The sequence below is a fragment of the Trichosurus vulpecula genome, chromosome 8 (assembly GCF_011100635.1).
Source record: "Trichosurus vulpecula isolate mTriVul1 chromosome 8, mTriVul1.pri, whole genome shotgun sequence".
NCBI classification, from domain to species: domain Eukaryota; kingdom Metazoa; phylum Chordata; class Mammalia; order Diprotodontia; family Phalangeridae; genus Trichosurus; species Trichosurus vulpecula.
The window spans coordinates 149,646,723-149,668,856 of NC_050580.1; the positions used below are offsets into that span (position 1 = coordinate 149,646,723).

At 38.5% G+C, this 22,134-nt stretch overlaps 1 protein-coding gene across 1 annotated transcript; it reads right to left on the bottom strand.

Annotated features, from left to right (window-relative positions):
• Positions 1-1,054: 1,054 nt before the first annotated feature.
• On the bottom strand, positions 1,055-21,706 carry MTFMT (mitochondrial methionyl-tRNA formyltransferase). Its single transcript, XM_036769631.1, has 9 exons — positions 21,427-21,706; positions 19,403-19,606; positions 18,604-18,726; positions 16,885-16,987; positions 7,126-7,201; positions 6,240-6,331; positions 4,334-4,412; positions 3,510-3,592; positions 1,055-1,913 (listed from the first exon to the last, which is right to left on the bottom strand). The coding sequence occupies exons 1-9, from the start codon at positions 21,669-21,671 to the stop codon at positions 1,710-1,712; spliced, it is 1,209 nt and encodes a 402-aa protein (XP_036625526.1). The 5' UTR covers positions 21,672-21,706; the 3' UTR covers positions 1,055-1,709.
• Positions 21,707-22,134: the final 428 nt, after the last annotated feature.

Consider the following 22,134-nt stretch of genomic DNA (forward strand, 5'->3'; position numbering starts at 1 on the left):
CCATCCCTCCCTATGGGGCTAAAGGGCTGCTCAAGTCAGCAACCTGTCAGGGAGCTTCTAGATGAGCATCATTTTAAGTGAGTTTGTCTGAGGGATGTTCTCTAACAATAAGGGAGCATGCTAGCTTCCTTGGCAGGGTCCCCTGAACTCTCCGTAACATTTCAGTTTTGCTTGAAACCAGTGGTCTCGTTAAGTGAGATACTTACACTGCATACAGAAGTCGATGTGTGGGGTGAAAACTCCTTCCCTATTCCATTTCAGTCAAACTGCTTTTAGAACTCTGCTCAAGTCTGAGTTGGAGTCTAGTAACTTGATGATAGCCTCGTCACTTACCTCTTTTTTGTTCTTCCTTTCCTCCCATCTACAATATACTTCAGTGCATGCTATAACCTTTTAATACTTTCAAAAGTCATTTGCTATCATAGCCCCGGATAGCATTTGTTCAATTTCTCTTTTTAGATTTAAGGTTCCTTTAGGGTAGTGAATTTACTTACTACTTTTTTTTAACACAATGCCTTACTTCAGAAAAATTGGAGCTGTGATACTTATCATTATAATTTGTTTTCCTTTGTTGGAAAAATCAATTGTGCTGGTAGAAAGAGCACTGAGTTGGAGTCAGAACATCTAGGTTCTAATTGCAACTTGGCTACCAGCAGTATGGCTGTGGATAAGGGACCTTACCTCAGCAGTTCTAATATAGTGAAGACATTTTGCAAACACTTTCCAGGAATCACCAGTATGGAAATTCAACCCTCAAAGCCATGCAAACTATTGGTCTCTCTTCATTTGGGAATATGAGTAAATAAATACAAAGTGATAACTCTGTATTGGGAGATAGGATTTATCTGCTGGGAAACCAGCAGGGGAAATCTGGAAAGTTGATTCTGTCTCCAAACAGAAATCTAAAAGGAGACCAAAGTTACTTCCACTCTGTTCTTGGAGGCAAAAATAAATAAATAAATGAATGAATGAATGAATGAATGAATGAATGAATGAATAAATAAATAAAGAAATAAATGAATGAATGAATAAATAAATAAATAAATAAGGAATAGATACTTAAATTTTTAATTCATCAAACTTATTAATTATCAGTAATTATTCATATAGTAGAAGGATTCTTCTGCTTTATAAGAGGATTTACAAAGAAACAATATCTTCATGAATGGGCTTCCCTCACATATTTAAATGTTTACTTATATATAATTACCTGAAAGGAAGCTGGACGTAAAGGAGGGGAGGGAAATTTAAAGTTCACTAACTAAAGATCACTGAGAAATGGAATTAAAACACTGCCTCTAAAAGTATAAAAAAAACTTAAAGGAGAAATAATTCAATTTTCAAAAATTCAGTTTACAAAAAATTTTTAAATAACATATCAAGTGGATAAAGCACGACACACCTATATCCATAAACATATCAGTGTCTGTCTATGCTCTCAGAAAGATATACAATTTTATCTATTTTGCAATAGTATACAGTTTTATTTACTCCCAAATAAAACAAAAATGTGTTTATTAATAAATCACCTTAGCCATTAAAGTAGACAAGGTCATTTTGTAAAGAGAAAGCTGTTGACTATTTCAAAATCTGAAGTAGCAAAAAATCTTCTCTTCCCTGAATAGTGCCGCCTTCAGCAAATGAAGTGGTAATTCCTAGTTAATCAGATTTCTTAAATTATAGATAGCAGATTTTTGTCCGTCTTTTCCCTAAACACTCAATGCACTGTTGCGCAGCAACAATTTCGATTCTTTCCCATGTTTCTTTTTTGTAAGGTTGAGAGTCTGAAATCTACACTCCTTTAGCTGGGCTTGGGAATTCTGCTGCAACCAAAGGTGCAAATAACCATTGTAGAAATCAGCAGCGGTAAGTTTTTTCTTGAATATAACTGACCGTATGCCAATCCAGCCACCCTGCAGAGAGGATAAGATACATGGCAGTAAGACCAGGCAGTTATAGAGAATAGCAAAAGTTAGTCTTAAAAACCATTATTTCCTTAGTGCCTAACTACAAAAGGCACAGCCCTAATCCTGCGGGCCAGTTGCATAAATACAGTCCTATCTTATGTGAACTTATTACTTAAGGGAGGACAGACAGATACAAAATCAGAAATGCATACACATAACACAGTAGAATAAAAAACATTAAAACAAGACATGGATGTACAGAAAGGTATATACAATCAATATAATCGAGACAAAGTCTTTTGAGAGGAGATCAGAAATAACAATAAGTGAAAAAAAATTCCAAGCAAACAATCTCTCAGGGTAACTATGTCAGATTCATATCTGAGCCTAACCTAAATGTGTCTTAAAGTACCCAGGAATCATGTCTCTGCCAATCCTAAATAGCAAGTCAATCAGGAATACAAGTACAGATTTCAAAATGACTATATTTTGTGCTATAAAACTAAAGCTATATTACTTAGGAATGCAAAACAGAAACTCTATTTTCCTCCCTAAGAAAGAACTTGAATCACTGAATGTCATCTCTTCTTCTTTAGGCATCACAAAGAACTATTCTGTATACTTTCCACCTATCATATTCTAGTTACCTGTCACCCTTTAACATAATTTTAAACTCCCTGACAGCAAGGATTGTGCTTCATTCATCTGTGCTTTCAATATACAATTCGGTAAACCTTTATTACACCCCTATTATATGCAAGACATTATGAGAGATGCTGAGGATACAAAGACAAAACTGAAATGATACCTGCCCTGTGAGAGTTCACTTTTGATCAGTAGATAGAGATGCACAGAGATCAAAAAAAATTTATAATAATCTGAATATTCACAACTGGAGGGGTTCCCAGGAAGAATTCCCTGAAGAGATGGTAGCACATAAGCTCAGTGTTGGAAGACTATAAGTATACTGAGAGGGAGAGAGAGAGACATGGGGGACAACTTGCAGAAACGCAGATGTGAAAGATGGAGTGATGAGAGGAAGGAATGGAGAGTCCATTTTGGCAAGAAGGGGAGCAACGTGAAATAAAGTGTTAAGATGAGTGGAGCGTCTCACATGTCAAGCTGAGTAGTTTGCATTTTATCCTAGAAACATCAGGGAGCTACTGAAGACTTCTGAGTAGAGGAAACCCTTGGAATATTATTTTGCTAGATATATAGAAGGAAGATAGATTAGAGAAAGGAGAGCCTAGAAACAGGTAGAGAAATCAGGATGCCAACAGTTCAGGCAAAAGGTATGCTGAGTCTGAAGCAGAGTGGTGGCCATATCTTACCCTGAACCTAACAAAGTATATTACTTAAAAGTAGTTTAGTAAATGTTTATTAAAATTGTTATTATTGCACATCCTTTCAGGTTTTCAGTTAGCAATGTGTGTTAAGTTAATGTCACTTAACAAATAATGGTCTAGATTAAATGGCTTTGAAGAAAATTGAAGAGAATTTCTTTACTGTTTGACAAAATCAAAGGGGACAAGCAATTATGTGCGTACATGCCCGAGATGGTAAAGATAACCAAATCAAATATTACAACAAAGAAAACTATACCTTGCAACAAACCAAGAGGGTTTGTGACTGTTTGTGGTATATTATTGTTCCTGGAAGAGCAGACTGTCCCGTTAATTTCTGATCTGAAAAAGGAAAAGAGAAAAAGAGGAGCAAATATTTTTGCAGCTTTATGGATGCTTAATGAAAATGAAGGGAAAAGTTTTTTAAATGATCTTAGGATAGACCAGAAATTGGATAGAACTGCTGTATGAAAAGCAACTAGTGTTGCCCCAACATTCCCATTTTACGCACTAACATCTGAAAGTCTGGACCCTGTGTGATTCATTAATATAATCAGAAATTTTCTAATGCAGACGACAGAATGAGTCTTGTTAAAAATATAATTAGTGAGTAGGCCAAGAAGTCAATCTCAAAGTGTTAACTGACCATTTCTTGATACAACTACTGATTTGTGGAAAGAGATGAAAGGGTTTGGAACTCTGATGATATCCCAAATCTCAAACGAGACCCATACCAGACCTAAACACTGGGAAAGTACTGATAGGTCTGGAACTGGCCTGAGTTTGAGGACAGTAGGACTGTACAATCTGTGGCTGAAAAGCCCTCCCCCAATAAAAGTATTTGACAAGCTGCCCATGGATTTTCATTTATGGCATTCACCAGGATGAAATTTATCACACCACTTGTATACTCCAAGGAAAATGCTAACTGCCAACTTTGACTAATTAATGAAATTATACCTAACCAAACTTGAATTTCCTATAAGAATTACATTTTAGGCAAGTCTGATCTAAAACATGATACATTTTCAGTTAGGTTACCAAGTAAAAACATTTTTATTTTAATTATTTAAAAGTTAGTACCAGCAAGGCCTGGACTAGTAGCTTCCACCAAATCCAGAAGTTTAATGGTGCTACCCATCCAAAGTGTCTGCAATGGAATCTGAAAATGAATGTAAAATAGAGATGAAGAAGGTATACACAGCTCCAAAACGTCTTCTCATCAATCTTCAGATGTTATCCAGTTCCACTCAATCTTCTTTTAATAAAGAAAACTGAGGGTCAATCAACAATGTTGCCTAAGCCTTTCTGGACAGTTTATAAATGTAGCCAATCCTTCTTTAACACAAAGAGTTGCGTTATAGGATATATAAGACCCCATTCAGGAAAAATAATCGTCAACAAGCATTTATTAAACACTAACTACAGACAGGACAAACTGATGAGTGTTCTGGGCACTGTACTAATGGTGTACATAACAAACTGGTTAATTTCTACGATTTAAAAGAACTTATGAGAAATACTTTATCTCTCAAATACATGGAATCAGAACAGGTGGCTGAAGGACCTAAATCTGTTTCATGCCATGGAGCAGGTGGTAATAACAGCATGTGGAGAAACACATGTCATGAAACAGCTTTAGGTCCCTCAGCCACCTGTTCTGATTTAGTGTGTTTGAAAGACAAATTCTTTGTTCTGTTAAAAAAAAAATTCTTAAGGTAAAAAATACACAGATTTTAAGGCAGTAAATACTTTTTTTTTTTTTTTAGAATACAATGAATTCATTTTCACACACTGTGGGGCTAAGATTTTTTTAAGATTTAAAAAACAGCCCTTTTGGTTCCTTGTTCATAACACAAAAGAGTTCATTTAAGTTTTAGAAAACTTAAGTGTCTGAAACACTTAGGAATTGAAGTAAACCAAAGAAATCTGAAGAGCCCAATACTGTTTCCTTCTCCTCTGATCTCCTCGCCCTACTTCCATCAGTATTACACTGATTTCTATAACATACTTTCACACTTCAAGAATTGGTCATCTCTGACCTTTAATAGCTAGGCTAGGTGGTATGGTACGGATGGTCAGGGGTGCAGCTCAGCCCAGATTAAAATGTTATCGAGACATATTTAACAAAATAAAAAATAGATAATGCTAACATGTGGTTTTCTAAGTCAATATAGACCTGCCTATTTCTGTTTGAGTTTAATACCACTGGTGGAGTGCACAGAGTGACAGACATACAAGTCAGAAAAATCTGAGTTCCAATACTGTTTCAGATCTTACTGTGTGAATCTGGACAAATTACTTAGCCTCTCAGCTTCAGTTTCCTCATTCGTGAAATTGGGATAAAAATAGCATCTACCTCACAGGGTTGCTGTGAGAGTCAAATGATGATTTATGTATAGCATTCTGAAAACCTTAAAGTGTTATTTAAATATTAGCTATTATTACTACTTTTTCTCCACCCACTCATTGAAAAAAATTAGGGTGTCCCAGAAGCCTCACTTAAAACTGCACTGAGACTTATGGGACACCCTGTATCAACTGTTCTGCACTTCATATTTTCATATGGAGCCCCCAAAAGGTTTCTGAAACATTATTATGGATTAAAATTTAAGTTTACTAAGAACTCTAAATGTTTTAGGCACTGTAGGGGATATTCAGAATACGCAGAAACTAGTTTCTAGAAATTTCCATTTTAGGCCACGTTTTGATGCAATCTTTAGAACATTTTTGATAGGAAAACTGCCACAGAACCAGCAAAACATGGGAAACTAGATCCAAGTGTTTGAAAAGACTAACATATGTTACAACTTCAGTACACTTATGGTAATATGTGGGATTTAAGAATTTGACTGATCGTAAAAACAAGTCAATCTTTTGTTTATATTTAACATATTCCTGAATTTAGTTATGCATAGTTCAGTCTTCATGCAAATTTCCAAAAAAGTGATCCCCACACAGAACTATCAGATTGAAAAAGATGCCTTACCATGCTGCCAATGGCACGCTGAAGCCGTAGTATTTCCTCTGGAGTCTGTTCCTCCCATTTTATACAACTCAAAGCAACAGAGATCTTGGGAGCTATAAGATAATGCCAATGATGAAAATTAACATTATCATGCTTACTAGACTATCAAGTCTACAAAGGCACAGGCTATGTCTGACCTAAACTTTAGATCTCCCGTGGTCTGGCTTAGTGCTCTGCCACCGTAGGCACCTAAGACATTTTGTTGAATTGTTGAATTTCACACATATGGTAAAATGAGTAGAACTGTATCAATTAATATATATTCCAGTTCTCTCAAAAGACCCTAGTTCTCAAGGGTAACAATCAGCATGACAAACACATCGAGTAACATAAGATTCTGTTTAAACAAAATGAGAGAAAGTAAATAGGGATGCAGGAATTACAAGATTATGTGTCAGTCTGATTCAGTTTTTGATAGTGCACTCTGGAAAATGGGATTCTTGATTAAATTTCAGCTGTAATGACATGGAATATGTCATTTAAAATTCAACTTTTCTATTTGCAAAAAATGCAAAACAATAACACACCTCCAAACTCCTGACCTTCAGTGAAGAGTGAATAAAAAAGAACAATTAAGAATAAAACATTGTGAGATATAGTTCATCCCACAATACCATATTTTGTCTTTTCTACGGGTGAAAACATGATGGTAAAGAATTGAATGAATCCATTTATGGTGTGTGATATTGGGGCAGGGTTTGATATGGGGCATCAGTTTGTCAGCAGCCCAGGTAGAAATTTACTGCATGTACACAACTTTCCCCTTTTGATACAAATGAGAGGGGCAAGCAAGAGAGCCAATGGATGTGTTCAGCCCAAGGTGCAGTTTTCTGCAATTAGCACTTACCATATGTTACTCCTTCAGCTGGTTGCTGCCTTTCATTTTTTAAGCTTTCAGGTAAGTTTCTCAAAACTGAAATAAGCTACAAAAAGGGAGATTAAGAAAATTAATATTATAATAAATACACCAAATTCTGATACTGCATAATTTCTTTTTACTTCAGTGAGGGGGCAGAGTCAGCTACTATATTGGCTTTTTACTGAAATGCTATCTCAATTATTTTTAATAAGGCACCAGACCTTCCAATGACACCAAAAGAACTACTCTTTTTCTAGCGGTGTTGTACTGTGTCAATCATCCCAGGACCCTGGGGTTGGTGAACCAACAGCATTCTCCAAGTTAATGGCCCAGATGAGGAGTGTAGTTTGTAGTTAAGGCAACTGGTCCAGATGGGAAACATTCATTTATTTACTGCAAAGGCATTATTATGTACTCACCATATACAATATAATGCCATAAACCTGTGCAGACCTTATAGCTGCATGATTTACTCACTTGGTCGAGGGGACTTTAAAGGATCCTAAAGGATGAAGGTTAAATGTTTATTTGCTAACTTATTCAATAATGCACATTTCAGGAAGTCCTTACACAGTGTAAGAACAAAGCTTCTCTAGCTCTTTGGTTATAGAGTACGACCTTCTACAAATATTAACAAATCTTAATCTATTCAGATGATTCCCAAAGCCATTCTCCATCCACGACCTTAGAACCTGAGCTCCATACCACATCTCCAACTACCCATCGGACACATCTGTTTAAATGTCCTTCCAGTACTTAATCACTGATATAATAATAACTAGCATTTACATGGTACTTTAAGGTTGGTAAAGTGCTCTCCAATGTAACTTATTTGATCCTCACAACAACTTTAAAAAGCAGATGCCATTATATTTCCATTTTATAGATAAGGAAAATGAGGTAAACAGAGATTAAAGGACTTGCCTAGAATTACACAGCTGAGACGTGTCTGAACCTGGTTTTGAACTCAGGTTCTCCTGACTCCAGGCTCGGTGCTTTATCCAGTGTGCCACTGAGCTATCTCTGCTTAGGGATAGAAGGAGCCTAAGAAATTATCTGGTCTAATTTAGTCCTACCCTCTCCTCCGGCCCCTCCATTTTACATGAGGGAACCGAAGCCCGGAAAAATTAAGTCACTTGGACAGTAAGTGGCAAAGTTGTGGGATCTGAACCCAGGTCCTCTGACTCCAAATCCATCCTCCTCCTCCTTCACTACACCAACATACTTCCTCAAACTCAACATATCCAACACAACTTCTCTGTTCTCCAGAGCCTGCTCTTATAATGCTTTTGTTATGTCTGTGTGTGGTACCACCGCATCCAGAAGCCTCCCTCTGCTCACAACTTTAGAGATGTAGTTGACTCTTTCCTTTGCTGCTCCCCACAGTCAGTTACCAAGCTGTGCTGGCTGTAACTGCTACGTTTCTCAGTTTATCACATCTTTTCCCCTCTAATCTCAGTAAGACATTAGTACACTCCTTGACTGCCATCCACCTGAACTATTGCAAAAGCTTAATGAGTTTTTCTGCTTCCATTTTCTTCACCTTTCTCCAAAATCAATTCATCGCAATGCTACCCGAGTGATTCCTAAAGCACTGCAGAAGTTCCTAAAATAGATCTATAATTACTCCAAAAGAGTTTGGCCTAATTATCTATGCAGAAAAAACCCAATGGACAAAGAATGCCTGTTGTCCAGAGTATGACCCACAGAGATGGCCCATCAGTATATCCAGCTTGGATACATGTGGTAGGTGGATAGTAATCTAGGTGAAAAACACAATCGCAGGAGAATGGCTCGAGGTGACTCTGGGAAATCGCACAGTGCTTTTAATCATCCCGAGCTTTAGCTAGAAACAAAGGATTATTTTTTTTTAAGAACAATATTCTCTTGAAGCTGTCTGACTCTGAGTCATGGAATACCATTTTTCCAAAACTAAAACTGAGGGTCACCCAAAGGCAAGGAGACACATGGTGGGTCTGCCAGTGCCATGGAAGAACTGTGCAAGAGACATGGCATGAACAATGTCAACAAGAAGATACATGACCAAAAGAGAAGATGGCAACAATTAAGGGAGAGCCCCTCATATTCATCAAGAGATTTGGGGGAAGGCCCCAGTACCATGGGCAGACAGGCTACGGATGCTAAATGAGAAGAGAGGTATGAGTCACACAATATAAACAGGTGCAGATGGTTCATGTACTGCATTCCTGGAGTATTCACATCACTCAGATCATAGATCAATCAAATTGTCTTTCTCAGAGTCTAACACAGGGCTCTGTATAAAATAAGAATTTAAATGTCTGCTGAAGCTAAATGTTCGAGTACAGTACTTGTACCCTTCTTGTCTCATTTATCTAAAGAATTTAACCAGGCACTTTTCATTGTCAGCTATAGTAATACGAGTAAAAGTAGCCATCAATCCTAATGAGGGACACTCTAATAACGCTTGTATGAATGAATGAATATATTTCATATGACATACAGAACAACACAAATTTGATCATAATCAGGCAAACTTCAAAACATGATGCTTTAATTTGTATTATAACAGAAAAACTATGTTTTAAATTTATACAGCACTAACAGGAATTTCTAATTGCTTATTTTATAGTTATATAGTTCAGATTCTCAAATATTCTGTAAAAACATCTCTTTTGGCATTTGTTTAAACTTTACTGACACTTGTGCAGTGCTTCCATGGCACAGTAAGTACTTGCCTGTGATAATATTATGTTTCTTGGCTCCTACCACTTATACTCCTTCCCTTGTGAACAACTGTGAGCCTATCCTTCAGAATATTTCCACCCATTTTTTTTCCAATAAAAAGTGGATTTCATTTCACTAAAAGCAAAATCAGATAGAATTCAATTCAGTAGACATTTTTGATGTGCCTACTGTATGCAGAACACTAAGGTAGGCAGTAGAGAAATACAAAGTTTAGGTAAGAGGTAGTTCTTGCCCTTTGGAACTTTAAGTTTTGTATGTATGTCATAAGTTTTGTATGTATGTTATGATGCATATGCAGCCAACTAGAAGGGGTTTTAAGTGAGTACACGAGGCTCCAAACAAAGAACTTTGTAAGGGTTGAGGCAGGGAAGGTGGTTACAGCCAAAGAAGAATCAAGGAGGACTCATGGAAGAACGGTATTTTGTGTGGGTTTTAAGGGATGGGTAGGACTTTGATGCACAAAAAAGGAGAGGAAGGACAATTCAGGCACAGAAAATAGTTTAATCAGAGACATCAATGAGAAATGTAGAAGGCATGTTGCAGATGAAGAGCAATCGAGTTTGGCTAAAGCAGAGAAAAGGACAAGAAGACAGGAAAGGAAAAGTTAATGCCAGATTGGGAAGGGTCTTGAGCAAACAGTAAAGGGCCATGGAAGACTTCTGAGCCATCTGGAATGATGACTGTGAAGAAAACACACTGACTGTAATTATGTAAAGGAAGATAACATAGCAACACTTCTCATGTTTGATATAAGAAGCAACTTTGGTACACAGCTCTTTAAGGTAATGCCCAGGGTCTCATTTCTTTTATTATGGGTAAATAACTGAGAGGCACAGTGTCAGGTGCAATCATTAACAGCCATTTCTTTTGCTGTTTTGCTGAACTGTTTCTGTGGCTCTGGGGCACTGCCCCCCAACTCTGCTGTGTATATTCTATGATTAGTTTTTTTTGGAAGTTTGGGGGGGGGTTGCTTATTGTTCTTGCTTATGATCTTGCTTGTGCCGTCTCTCTGGTTCTGATTCATATATCTGAACATCTGTATATGTTAATGTAGGGGGGAGGGAAGAGGAGGGAAAGCTAGGCGGTGCAGTGGATAGAGTGCTGGGCCTGGAGTCATGAAGACTCATCTTCCTGAGTTCAAATATGGCCTCAGACATTTACTAGCTGTGTGACCCCAGGCAAGTCACTTAACTCTGTTTGCCTCTGTTCTTATCTGTAAAATGAGCTGAAGAAAATGGCAAAACACTCCAGTATCTTTGCCAAGAAAACCCCAAACAGGGTCTTGAAGAGTCTGATGCAACTGAAAATAACTGAACAACAACATGTTGATGGTTGTTAAAACAAAATTTATAGATTTTTTTAAAAAGGTTTTTGGGCGGAGGGGTAAAATGATCAGATTTATATAGAAGGAAGATTAATTTGACAGTAGTGTGAAGGCTGTACTCGAGAAGGGAGAGAGCTAACATAAAATTCCGCGACAGTACAGGCAGGTAGAAAGGAGGGTCTTTACTAGAGTGGTGGCAATGGGAATAGAGGTAGAATTGACAGGACAACATAAGTTATTATATAAGAGAGATGAGAGTGAGGGAAGAGTTAAAGACAAGTCAATCAATTAGTAAGCATTTATTAAATCCCTACTAAGTGTTCAATACTATGCTAGCTTATAGGAATACAAAAACAAAAAGAAGGCAGTCCCTGCCTTCAAGGAACTTACATTCTATGGAGTAGACATGTTCACAAATAAATAAATGTAGAATATTTATCAAAAATTATACAGTGATATACAAAAGCACCAACAACTAGGGGAATCAGCAAAGGCTTCTAGAACAGGGGTTCTTAACCTGGGGTCTCTGAGATTGTTTTTAGAAATATTTTGATAATAGTATTCTGATATAATTGGTTTCCTTTGTAGTCCTAGGTATTTTATTTTATGCATTTAAAATATTATTCTGAGAAAGTCTTTATCAGACTTCTAAAGGGGTCCATGACACAAAAAAAGGTAAGAACTCCTGCTTTAGATGGAGATGCCACTTTAGCTGAGCCTGGAAGAGAGCCAAGGTTTCCAGGAGGAAAAGGGGAGAGCATAACAAACATCGGAGATAAACTGTATAAAGGTACAGGGGTCAGAAATGGATTGCTATTGAAGGGAATAGCAAGGAAATCAATTTGGCCAGAATAAAGAGTGCATGAGGGGGAGTATTATGTGATCATCCCATGAAGAGAGGTTGTACTCAAATGGGAAAGGGCTTTAAAAACAAAAAGAGTGAAATGGTCACCAAAGTTGTGACCACAGTAACTGAGTTACAGAAAATCTAGCACAGTTTCATCAAGAATAGGTCAGGACAGACAAACCCTATCTCCTTTCGTCACAGTATTTCTAGAATAGATCAGGGGGAAAGTGGCTATAATTTGTCTAGATCTTAGCAACTTATGTGACAAAGTAACTTGTGCTAGTCTTACAGACAAGATGTAGTTATGTGGGCTGGACAAATAGGATAGTTAAGTGAATTCTGAAGTTGCTGAATTGCTGGACACAAAGAGCAGTTATTGATGGTTCCATATTAACTTGAGTTCTTTAGTGAACTAACCTAGAAATCAATGCTTGGCCCAACGCCACTGAACATTTTTATCAGAATTAAGAAGGAGGGGGAGGGGGTGGGGGAAGCAGAGGAAGAACAGGAAGAAGAGGAAGAAGGGGAGGAAGGGGAGGAGGAGGAGGAGGAGAAGTTCACATAGCACTTCAAAGTCTGGAAAGTCCTTCACATATCTCATTTGATTCTCATAACAACCTTCAGTGGCTCCCTAATATCTCCAGGATCAAATATAAACTCCTTTATTTGGTATTTAAAGCTCTTCACAACCTGGCCCCTTCCCATCTTCCCAGTCTTCTTGCACACCACTCTCCTTCAAGCACTCTACAGTCTAGCCATATGGGTCTATTTGTTCTTCCTCACACAGAACCCTCTGTAACCCACCTCCATGTCTCTGCCCTCCATACCGAGAACATTCACTCTCTAAACTTCTACCTCTTAGAAGCCCTGGTTCATGTCAAGAGAGCTCAATTACACAATAACAACAAAGCTATGAAGACAAACAACTTTGAAAGACTTAGAAACTACAGTTCCAGAAGACTCATAATGAAACCTGCTATCCACCAGCAGATAAAGAGGTGATGGATTCAGAGTGCAGATTTTTTTTTTTGATGTGGCTAATGTGGGAATTTGTTTTGTTCAACTTACGCATTTATGTAATGAGAGCTGTATCTTGCTTTCCCAATGGGTGAGGGAAGGGGAAGTAGGAGGGAAAGAACTTGGAACAGAATTAAAAAAAAAGATTCCGCTCAAATGCCAGCTTCTGCAGGAGCCTTCTCTCTATCTCACAACCACTAGTGCCTCCCCCGAGGTTATCTTCCATCTATTCTGTATATAGTCTGACTATACCTATTTTTGTACTTCCTGTCTCCCCATTAAAATGTAAGCTCCTTGATGAGGGACTATTTTTTTCTATGTCCCTAGCATACTGCCCGACACATACGAAGAGTTCAATATTTGTTAATTGATATATTGTTTGAGGTGAATTCTATTACTATCCCCATATTACTGATGAGGAAACTAAGGCATACGAATAGCAAGCGACTTGCTAAGAGTCCCACAGCTAATAAATGTCTGAGATAGGAAGAGAATCTAGGCCTTCTTGACTTCAAGCCCAACACTACCCACTACAGCGTAATGCCTCTTCGTCATCAATAACTTAGATCAAGGGTCAGCCAAATTCAACCCAGTCTCTGTTAGTTTATTTTTGTAAGCCTCCAGGAGTGATAAACGGTTCAGTTTTTACATTTTAAAACAAACGTTTTTTGTATTTAAAAATGCAAAAAAAAAAAAACAAACAAACCCCAACAAACATTCTTAGCTTGCTGGAACAGCAGCCAGAATCTGCCCTCTGGTCAGATTTGGCACTTGGGCCAGTGAACTACAGTTCACTGACTGCCGACTTAAAGGCAAAAAATGGGAACTTAAATTTATAGACTACACAAAATTGAAAAGGACAGTTAACTGATGACAGGGCCATCATCCAAAAATATTTAGCAAGCATAATGAAGCAAGCTGGGAGACAAGTGAAGCAAGTATACAGTCCTGGAAAGCAGCAGGACTTATTAAAACGTGACAAAGGGTTTAGATGAAATAGTATGGATAGGAAGCATGACTCTAAGGAACTAAGACTAGAAGACTAGGATTAGAAACTGGAATGATGGAAGTAGAATATTGGCAGTATGTGAAAGGTATTTTTCAGCTGGCAGAACAACAAAGGACCCTCAAAAGTTAGCACACCCCAAGTATATTGTTTGATATTAATATGCATTTGTTGCTGTGTCTACTCTTTGGCTATTTCACATGTGTTTTTATTATGATTTAGGTTCCTACCCTTCTGTAACTATCATCATAGACAAATATTTATTGAGCAGCTGCTATGTGCACGGTAACAGAGTAGAAGGTTGGGATATGAGGCAGTAAGTCATGGTTGAGGAGGGCAATACCGTTTGGATGACAGGACATACAGAATGCAATGCACAACAAATAATAATATAGCATCTGAGAATTTCCGAGTTAGAAAAGATTTTAGGCATCATACAGTCCTGCTCGTCACCTGAATAGGAATCCCCTCTAAAACATCCAACAAATCATTTACCCGCTGCTTGAAAGCCTTCCGTAATGGGGAGCTCATTATCTACTCAGGCAGCCATTCCACTTTTGGCCAGCTCTAACGGGTGAAAAGTTTTTTCTTATATGAAGCCCAAAGCTGCAATTTTCATTCATTGTTCTCAAACAAGTCTAATCCCTTTCTTCAAAAAACAAACAAACCCAATTTTTTTGATGCTCTGCTGTATTGCTGTCACTTCCCAGTAACTCTCCCTGATGTCAGCAATAAAACTCCCTTCTAAGAAAAAAAAAAGTTAAGCAAAACACATCAATGCATTGTCCACATCTGACAATCTATGCCTCATTTTGCACCTGGTATCCACCATTTCCCATGCTTTACTATCATTCCTCTGAAATCAGGAATGGTTGCTGTATTCATCAGCAGGTCAGTGCATAATCAGTTCCTTCAATTTTGAGTCTCTTCACCATCCTAGTTATCAGTGCTTTTCCCTTCAGGTTATCAATGTCTTTCTAACGTAGCCGAATTGAACACAATACTCTAGATGTGGTCTGAGAGAATACAGTGCAACTAGAACCTCCCTCTGTTTCTATTAATGCAATCAAAGATTACATTATCTTCTTTGACTGCTTTGGCATATTATGGATTCACAATGAGCTCAGTCAACCAAACCCCAAGGTCTTTTTCAAATGCACTAGTGTCTGTCAACATCCTCCCCATTCTGTACATGTGTAGTTGATTTTTTGAACCTAATCATAAGATTTTAAATTGATACCTACTGAATTTTATGGTAGGTCTATCTCAATGAGATTTCTGTATCCTAATTCTGTCATCTAGCATGTTAGCTATCCTTTGCAGATTTGTGTAATTTGATAAGCATGCTATGATATGCCCACATCACTGATAAAATTCATGAGACAGAACAGGACCCAAAACAATCCTGTAGCACTCCTTCCAAGCCAAAATCAATCCAATAATTACCATTCTTTTTTTAACCACTTATTTAGCCAGTTCTAAGGTCACTTAGCTGTTCTATCACCCAGACCACATCACTCCATCTTGTACGTATAGTGGGATACTTGTCAAGTGACATACCAAAACAAATGTCTAAGAAATCCCCTGGGTCGACCACTCTAGTATGTGAGATCAACAATTTCATTAGCATGGGAGACTCCTAGCATAGAAATTCTCTCCAACCAAGCAGACTGGAACCCATCTATGATTTAGTACTGAAGTCCTAGGAAGTTCAGTGAGGTACGCAAAACTTAAATGACCTGCCCAGCCAGAGTCATGCAACTAATCAGTATCAGAGGCAGGACTGCAACCATTGTGTTCCCAACTTCAAGTGGAACACTCCACCCACTATGCCACACTGCCTCTATGGTTCTGATAACATCACCAAAAAGGAAACAAGCTTGGCCTAACTCAGCTTGCTCCTGCCTTACCTGCTTTTGGCCAGTCTCCCATTCTAAGAATTTACAAGCTACTCCCTTAATGACATGTACAACAGTAGCTCTCATTTATAAAGTGCTTTCCCTATAACAACCCTGTGAGGTGGATAATGCAAGTGTTATTATCTCCTTTTTACAGACATAATAACTAAGTCTCCAAGAAGTTAAGTGGCTTGCTTTTAAAGCTAGTAAGTACTGGAATTAGGATCTGAATCCAAGTCTTCAAAATCCAAGTACAGTTTTCTTTACGCTTCACTTCATATCCCCACCAATAAAGGGATACAAATTTGTAAGTAAAGGCACATAGTAAGCACTGTGTTGCATGAATTTTTCAAATGAATAAGCTAAGTATTAAATGGGTGGAGCTAAAGAAGTCTGGAGGAAGAAGAGGTCACTAAAGGTTGGGATGGTCAGGGGATACTTCCGAGGAAGTGGGGCTACAGTTGTACAGGCAGCATAAAGCTTTGATAAGAAAAGAGAAAGGAAGAAGGGAATTTCAGGGAATGGGAACAACATATGCCAAGGGGATGAAGCAGCAAAGCTCAGGATGTGTTTGAAAAATGCTAAATATGCTCAATTAGGTCAAAGTATGGGGAAAAATGAGAGAGATAAGGCTAGAAAGGTAGACAGACTAGATCTATAATCTAGTTAGTACCAGCCCTAACAATTAAACAACAAAAAACTGAATCACCCTTTTCCCCCCTCAAAGAAGCTTAAAATACCTCATCAGGCAATTCAGGAAGCATTTATTAAATGCCTATATCGAGGATGCAAAGACAAAAATGAAAATAGTTCCTGCCTTCAAAGAACTAATAGTCTGCATGATAAAACGTTTCTTATATTGGGACCTTAGAGGAAACCTCTATTTGACTGACTGAAAGAAATTACAATGTGATATAGGACAACTTACCATGTTGGCACCCAACCTTGATAATACTGTTTCCAATTCCTTTGCTGTGCACTGAGGTGGTACAGGAATTGCTTCTTGTTTAATAATTGGACCTACATCGAACCTAACAGAAGAATTAAAAGGAAAACCACTCTTACTGACAATACTTGTAAAGAATAACACATCACACTTACAGTTCTGTCCTCCTGGGCTTTTACTAAAGACACAGTAATATGAGCTACAGGGAGGGGCTGGCACAGAAGGCCAGTCTGACTAGTACCTGACAGCTATCTCTAACATCAAAAATAAGAGGAGAAATGTGGTAGTATAATAGATGATCTGATTTTGACAACAAAAATAAATACAGAATTGAGAGGCAGATTAGGTAGGCAGAAACTAATCTGTCTGCAAATTTAATTTGTTTTAAAATTTACATTTTTTTCCTAAAAAAAGGGAAAAAAAGCATGATGTATCTATAAAAAATATAACAAAAATGAAATTACCTTTAGCCTGATGGCAAGAGAAAGATGCTCTTTTACTACAAACATATTTATCTTTTTTTACTAAAAATATAGAACAAAAGGTCCATGGAAATAAAATTAGAAAAGGCATTGTTTCTTTTTTTATTTCTTTCCCCAAAGGTTACACATTGTTTACCTAAGAGTTCTGCCTTTATTAAATTATCAGAACCACCAGTAAATGACCTGTAAACTTTCACAAGTGTTATATTTTGCACCAGGGAGCAAGGTACTCTCTCTATATACATACACATATACGAACACATATGTATATAGATCTAGGTATATGTATATGTATGTATGTGTGTGCATCTATTTTATATATATATATATACACACGCACACACATATATAGACAGAGTTATACGTATGTGCTTGTGAATATGTGTGTGTGTGTATAAGCCTTCATATACCTTCACATATACTGATATCAGGCACAGACCTTAAGACCTAGCTTCAAGAACAAAAGTTTAATTTTTAAATTGTTCTTCCATGCTACAGAATTAACTGACAGTAACATATGGAAAATTGCTATACTTAACTTTCACTTTTGTAGTATCTATTGTAGAAATCTGTAACTAACATTCAAGAGCAAATTTATTAAAATTTATAACACTTATATTACACAATTAACATTATTCTTTTTTCATCCTGTGAGAAACAAAAATGGCTATCACAAACAAGAATGTAAGTTCTGGTCTTTGGTAAGCAGAGTTAAGTCCACATCATTTGACAGAATTATTAAACAAGAGACACTTGATTGGAATATAATTACTAACAGTCTAAATTCAAAAGTTTAAAAAATGTACAAGGACTTCATGAAGGGCTTGTATGCTCTAAAACTGGGCTGTCCAAAATGCAACCTGCAGGCAAGTGTGATTTATGCTGCCTGCCTACAAGCATAGAAATTTACATAAATGCTTTAGTAAAAGAAAGCCGAGCTAACGCAGAGCTCTCACTAAAACGGCAAATCAAAATATGTTGTCTATTTTTTCAATAAAAACCTAAGGTTGGACAGCCCTGTTCTAAAAAATAAAGAATTTATAACTTAAGTTTTGGTGTTTAGGATAAAAAAATCAGCATACACTCATTTCCATTTTTATGGAGTTAAAAAGTTAACTTTCACACTCGGAAATTGGAGAGAACGGTTACTAACTAACACCATTAGAACAGCATATATAAAGATACTGACATTTTTTAATAGAAAAGAAGTTTGCTCTACCTTTTAGGTTTGATTTGCATTATCGTTACCCCAGTAACTGTGTCTCCATGAAGCACTGTATGGACTACAGGGGCAGGACCTCGCCATCTTGGGAGATAACTGGGATGGACATTCAGTATGCCACTGGATTAGAAAATTTGGGAATTAATATATATGTGGGTTCATAACTTACTCTTAAACTGTTAGATGACTTTAAATAACACTTCCTTTTTCTTATTTACAGAAAACTGCTTTCACTGAGAACTTAATAATTATTTATAAAAAAGATTTATCACAATGTGAGGGAAAAGATCTCAAGACCTATTATGCATTTTATTCCCACCAAAATCATGGACAATGTGAATTATGTTAATAATTTATTCAGACACTGACTGCCCTCACTCACTTTATCCAAACAACCCAGAGCAACTTTTCTATATCTCTATTATGTTCCCTATTCACTTATATATTCTTACCTTTGATATAAATATTTTATTGCTCTGTTTATACTGCACATCTGTCTATAACAATCTGTGTATCTGTCTGTTTTTGTCAACTCCTAAAGGTTTTGAACTACTACTAATTTATTAGTAACAGTGCATAGCACAGTGCAACCCAAAATTAAACATCTATTGCTTTTTGGTGGTGACGACTCATACCAACAAGTCCTTGCTTGTTTTTTATTATTTTTAGTGATAAGCAGATTCTGTAAGATCAAAGGAAACAAAATTAAAGTTCAAATAGTAACTACTACACCTTAAAACACCAAGTTCATCGATAATGACTACTGATTTATAAATTTCTTTAAAAGAGGACTTACTATGGAAATTTAAGAATGAGTTCCTCACTCAAAAGCCGACCAAATGAAGCCACTACTCCAACATCGAACTCCCCAGATCCCACATGGGGCCATTCATATACCGGAAGCTGAGCTTGAAGGGCGTAACTTTTCACCGGCACTCCTTTTGGTGAAGGCACTGTGACCACCTCTAAATTTTCAACTAGCTGGTCCCCTTTATTTTCCCTTAAGATGGTAAGAATGGAAGGAAAAAACCAAGGTTACTGAGTGTTTTTTCTCAAGCTATATAATACAGCTGAATGAAAATACACATATGGAGTGTACCTCTTTGATTGAACTAGTAAAAAGATTCAAGGTTAGACACTGAAACCAAAAGGCTGCATGAAAAATTTAGGATCAGGGTGAAAGCCAGATCAATTAGTAAAAATGTCTGAATACTTTAAAGAAACATTGTTTTATTTACTTTCAACCACAGCATACAACGTAAGTCAACCTATAAAATGCTATTGTATTAGTAAGTAAAACTTAAGCTAGAGTCATAAAATTAGAATATTTTTATAAATCATCACATAATCATAAATGTCCTAATAAATTTTGAATATTTTACTCAATGAGAATGACAGCAGTAATATCAAACTCCCATTCTCTGTGAGAGAGTTTCCAGCGTAGCCCAAACCAGGTTAAAATGTAATTGGGAAATGTTTAACAAAATAAAAGAATATAGATAATGTAGATATAGATAATGCCAATAAGATGTTTCCTTAGTCAGTATGCCCAGGGATCTGTTTCTATTTGAGTTTGACTCCACTGGTGTACAGGATTAGGAGGCAGCATGATGCAGTATAAAGTGTTTGAGGTCAGCAAGACTTGGGTTTAAATCCCACTGTGCTGTTTACTACCTAAGTGATCTTCAGGCGTAAATGTTTTCATCATCTGTAGAATGAGGATAAAACAAAGTACCTACCTCCCAGGGAGGCTGTGAGGACCAAAGGAAGTAAAATATGTAAAAATACCTTGGCAAACTTTAAGGTATTAGGTCAGTCATTATGTGTAGAGGCAGGTGTCTTAGAAGGAATGTAAAAGAGTGGGGAACAGAAGGATAATACAGAAGGCTTGTACTGGGATTTGGGGTATTCATCCGGTCAGCAAGAATTTTAAACTTTTTTCTCTTCATGGGGTAGAATCCTTTGGCAAGTTGGTGAAGTCCATGGACCCCATTCTCGGAACATTTTTAAATGCATAAAATACACAGAATTAACAATAACTAGTATTTGTATGGTACTTTAAGGTTTGCAAAGCACTTTACGAAATATCTCATCTGATCCTCCCAACAGCCCTGGGAAGCCGGTGCTTTTTACAGGTGAAGAAACAGAGGCAGAGGTTTTAAGTGACTTGCCCAGGATCACACAGCTAGCGTGTGAACCTTCATTTGAACTCTGGGGATCCTAACTCCAGGTCCAGCTCTCTATCTACTGCTCCAAAGGAAACCAATTATGTGGAATAGCTATCAACATATTAAAAAAATAAGCGTCCGTGGAGCTCCGGTTAAGAACCTCTGCGAACTGCAGTCACATCTGAGTGCGTCCTGTAGCAAGGGGAGTGAAGGACTGCACATACTGAGAACAAGGAGAGGCTACAGATTAATGTAGGGTGTCCTGTATTAATATTTATTATTATTAAACTGTAATAGCTGAAAATTGCACTAAGACTTTGGATGCCCGGTACAGTATAAAAGCTCCATCTGACTAGTCAGGATACCGTCCTTTCAGTTTGTGACACACATACCATACACCCGCGTGGGCTGGGGCACACATACACATCCGAAGGGGTCTGGATGCCCTCCCTCATCTCATAGCTCACACACACCCACTAACAAACACGAGCTGGGGGCGGGGCTCCGAGGAAGCCCAGCCCCTCCACCCGGAGGTTCACGGCGGGTGTAGCGACCCCAGAAAAGGACCAACGGGCGGGGTCCAGAGCCCACCCCCGCGCCCTAGGCCACGCCGAGCCGGCCAGGCGGAGGCCTGGGCCCCGGCCTCAGGTACCTGGCCGCGCTCAAAGCCCGCAGCGCCTCCCGGGCAAAGTCGTCGGTGCCGAAGAAGAGCACCCGCCAGGGGGGCCGCTCCCGGGCTCGGGGACGGACCGCCGGGCCATCCCCTGGGCCGGGGCTGGAGGCCCGTCCCTGCCACTGGTGCGCCGGCCTCCTCCGGGAAGCGCAGCATAAACTACAGACCGGCGCCGGAGCCCGAGCCGGAACCTGCAAGCGCCAGGCCGGCAGCAGCGCCCGCATCGCGCAGACGTCGCCCCGCGGCCCACACTCCGCATGCGTGCGCTAGGGGAGGGGCGGGGCCTCACGGGGGCGAGGTCAGGGGCGGGGCCTCCGGAGGCAGGGGCGGGGAGTGGGGGGAGAAGGAGCGGGTGCCCTCTTGTGCCATCCCTAACCCTCGGCATCCTAAGACACCTCCCTGGCAGCGCCGGGAGGAGCTCCGTGGGGTCGGATACTCGGCCTGAGCCACCAGGGTGCTGGGTCTGCCCTCGTGGCATTTCTCCCTTTGTTTCACAGAATATCTGCATAAAATGTCTTAGGCGCTCATTGCCTGCTAGGCACTGTGCTAAGAGCTTATGAAGAAAGGCAACAAGCCCCTGCCCTCGAGGAGCTTGTCCTGTAACTGTGAACTACTAGGTACATGCATTCCAATAACTGGGCGCATCCAAGACACCTACAAAGCACATGGAAGGGAATCTGAGAAGGG